This window comes from Pterocles gutturalis, unplaced genomic scaffold (assembly GCF_000699245.1).
Source record: "Pterocles gutturalis isolate BGI_N339 unplaced genomic scaffold, ASM69924v1 scaffold11762, whole genome shotgun sequence".
NCBI lineage: Eukaryota > Metazoa > Chordata > Aves > Pterocliformes > Pteroclidae > Pterocles > Pterocles gutturalis.
The window spans coordinates 1-3,523 of NW_010108021.1; the positions used below are offsets into that span (position 1 = coordinate 1).

General features: G+C 60.7%; 1 protein-coding gene across 1 annotated transcript in view; it reads right to left on the reverse strand.

Annotated features, from left to right (window-relative positions):
- Positions 1–980: 980 nt before the first annotated feature.
- TMEM150A (transmembrane protein 150A) overlaps positions 981–3,523 on the reverse strand; it is a gene marked incomplete at its 5' end in the record, with an annotated part of 3,676 nt that continues 1,133 nt past the window's right edge. Inside the window, 4 exon segments of the mRNA XM_010072480.1 lie at positions 981–1,074; positions 1,076–1,211; positions 2,969–3,146; positions 3,273–3,394. Coding sequence (XP_010070782.1) covers positions 981–1,074; positions 1,076–1,211; positions 2,969–3,146; positions 3,273–3,394 — 530 coding nt within the window.

A 3,523-nucleotide genomic window follows, 5' to 3' on the forward strand; every position in this document is an offset into this window, starting at 1 on the left:
TTGGGAGTCCCAGCAGAATGAGGTGTAGACTTACTCTGCTTCCCCTTTCTGTGTCTGCAATCCCCGGGTGGAGGGACTGGCAGAGCCCACCCCAGAGCTGGGGCACACGGGCTGCCCAGCGGAACAGCTCAGGTTGGCAGCGCTTCAGAGGGGAAATCCGCAGCTCTTGCAGGACATCCCTGGTGTGACTGTAACCTAGCTGACCGCCAGGGAGCAAGGGAATGCCGTGGGCTAGGAGGTAAGACCTGCCTCAGCAATTCTCCTCTGAGCTGAAAAAATGTGGGAAAGTCATCAGCTAGAGGCACAGAAGGTCCTGAGTAGCAAGAGCCCTGGCTGGCAGGGTCAGCACAGTCCAACTGGGGCTGCTGGGGTCATCCTGCAGCAGCACAAGGCACTACCCCCACCCAGGCAGGGAGAGACCCCCTGCTGCCAACCTCACCAGGGGTGCAGAGAGACCAGCACTGCCATCATCTCCCGAGGAAGGGAAAAGGCACTCTGGGTTTTTGGCTGCCCTGACAGTCACACGGCTTGATCTGCTGAAGCTGATCCCTGTGGCCATGGAGGAGGGAGGAACAACAATTCCCCCCTCCCCAGCACACCCAGCGTGCGCAGTGACGGAAGGGTGAGCCTCCTGTTCCCCCCCATCCCTTACAGAAGGGAGCCTCTGTATGATTGCCTCCAACTCAGCAGGGTCAGCTCCAGAGGCTCAGGGGTAGATCCTGGCTCTGCTGAGAACAGCATTGGGCTGGCACTCCTGCACCCCAGCAGTAACCCCAAACGCTGCGGGCAGGGAGGGGACAGCTCCTGCAGGGACATGGGCTGCTGGCCACAGCTCCCACCAGGAGGGGAGGCACCGCACACCCACGCATGCACACACACACACCCCTGAGGCAGCCAGGGTCTTGGAGACATTCAAGGTGGGGGAGTCACCAGCAGAGCCCTATTTGGGGGTCCCCACCATGAGCCTGCCTCCTGTCGGTTCAGGCCATAGCCAGGCCCTCCACATGCCTGTGGATGTGGGCAGTGCTGGACACGCCGCTCTCGCCTTTGTAACTTTTTGGGGCCCGGCTGGAAGAAGGTGTCTGTGGAGATGGCCCCAAACTCAAAGCTGAAGGTACCATAGAAGACCAGGACATCAATGATGAACATCCACTCACACAGGGCAGCCACGTGCTGCAGCACGAAGCTCTCCTGGATGAAGAACACCCCACCTGAGGGCATCTCTGTCAAGGAAAGCACAACTGGACCCCAAGCACCCCATGGAGGACCACATCCCACTGCCACTGCACGCAGGGGTGGTCGCAAGCAGGCCCCCTCTGCAGGAAACACACCACTGCCCCTAAAACCAAGAAACCGCACATGCTTCCTCCAGCACCAGCAGAGCCCCGGCGCAGGTGAGGTGGTGGCATACATGCCCAAACCAGCCTTGGCAGATCACGGGACTGATGCCAGGCGGGGATTTTCAGAAGAGGCCGAGGCAGGGGGAACTCAGGCTGCAGACCTCAAGGCAAGCCAGGTGCCCGCTGCCTCAGCCACCCCACACCCCTTGCCTCTTCCTCAAACTGGGCTGGTGCTCCCCATACTCCAACGGGATGCAGTCAAAGTCGATAAAACTCATCAGCCCTCCACCCCTCGGTAAAGGGGTTTGGGTTGGTGTGTCCCAGCCCCGCAGCTCTTGCCGGCCGCCTGCCTCATCCTGACAAGGGGTTCTGCTCCCTCTCCTCCAGGTCCTACCGTGGCCAGAGCTTCTTGAAGCTTCTTTCATCCTCACTGTGGATCTCTAGGGAAACCTACTGCCAGAGCTACCCCGGGTGAGGGGAGAAGGCAGGTACATCCCCCAGCCCTGCAGGTGAAGCCTCCAGCAGTACCCCACCTTCTGCCAGCGAGACCAAGATCTGGGAGAGCCGGAGAGGCAGTGACCTGTCCCACACAAGGCAGAGCCCTCTGCTCACTCCCCAGATCCCACGAGGAGACATTCCAGCCCTTAAACCTACATTGCCCCCACCACAGCTCCCTGCTTTCCCACTTCCAGTCCCCAGTGCCTGCAGAGGAGTATGGTCACAGCAGATGGGTCCTGTCTCCCTTGTCCTTACATGCCCTGCCTGTCCCTCCCAGCTAGCACAGCCTTGCAACACTCCTGCTCTTTGCAGCTTCCTGCCTGCTTCCTGGCCTGCCTGCCTGCTGTGGTGACAGAGCAGGACACTCTGGCAGACCCCAGGCTCCCACTGCACTGCTCGCCCCAGCCAGCCCCTTTGGGACCCACAGACACTGCATGCTTTTTCCTCTTCCTGCCCAATAACCACCACCTTGTTTTCCAATTTATCTCTAACCTCAGTCCCAAACAAGCCCCTGGCTCCCCGCCCACACAATCAGGACCATTCTTCTAGTCCCGCTCCACCTGCTGCTGTGCCCTCCCTCCCCAGCAAGGTGTTTGCATATCCCTGCAAGGGCAGTTTGGCTGGCGGGTGCCGATGACGCCGGGTGCCGATGAGCCCGGGCTGCCAGAGGCACTGCCGCACACCCGCCCGGCACCCGCACAAAGCATTTTTGTACTCTGCTTCAATCATATAGGTAACTCAGGTGCACTTTGCATTGCCGTGGGCTCAACATACCTTTGTCTCATTAAAAAGAACAATTAACTGGTCCTTCCACTCTGCAAGGTGTGGGGCTGGAGCCTGCAGTGGTGGCTGGGCTGCCGCAGCAGCCAAGTTTGGGGCACCCCACCTCCCCAGGAGATGCCCACCAGCATCCCTTCCCCTCCTTGGCCCCCACATGGCCCTGATACTGCTGCTTCTCCAGCCCACTGCTGCAGGGAGCTGCCCGCTCTCAGCCCCCTGCCCAGCCCCTCTCCTGGCACCATGGTGCACTGCCTGACCGAAGGATGGAGGATATGGGGTGCATGCTCCCTGCAAGGACCACCTTTCACCAGCCCATCCCGGATCTCCTCCCCACCCCTTCAGAAGGATACTGAACACGAGGGTGATGAAGGCCATGGCAGTGAGGATGCTACGTAAGTGTCCAGTCCAGTACTGCCCGCGGGTTTTGGCCATGCGGTAGGTGAGGACAGACTGCAGGAGCAGGAACAGCATGCTGGTGGGAAAGGCCACCCCCGCCCCAATGTAGTGCAGCACCTTGGCGTGATCCACCTGCAAGGGAGAGACCATTGGTGCTGGTACCCCAGGACGCTGCCCTGGCACAGCTCTGCTCCCGTGGGGTGAGTTGTGTCCAGGCAGGGGCGCAGGCTCTGCCAGAAGCGGGTCCAGACCTCTCACCCCATGCCCAGCTCCTGGCTGAAGAGCAAATTTGCACCCACTGTCTGCTGCTAGGATCCCAAAGTGCTTCTTTCCTTCATCCATGGGGTGGTAGCTCCCGAGCCCCCATTGGGCCAACAACCCTGCCATGCCCGAGGGCATGGGACAGGGCTGCTCTCTGCCTCTGGGCATCACTGGGGCTGCCCACACCTCCTCTGTGGGTCACAGCCCTGCCTTCAGCAGAGCCACTGAGCCACAGCTGGGGCACAGGG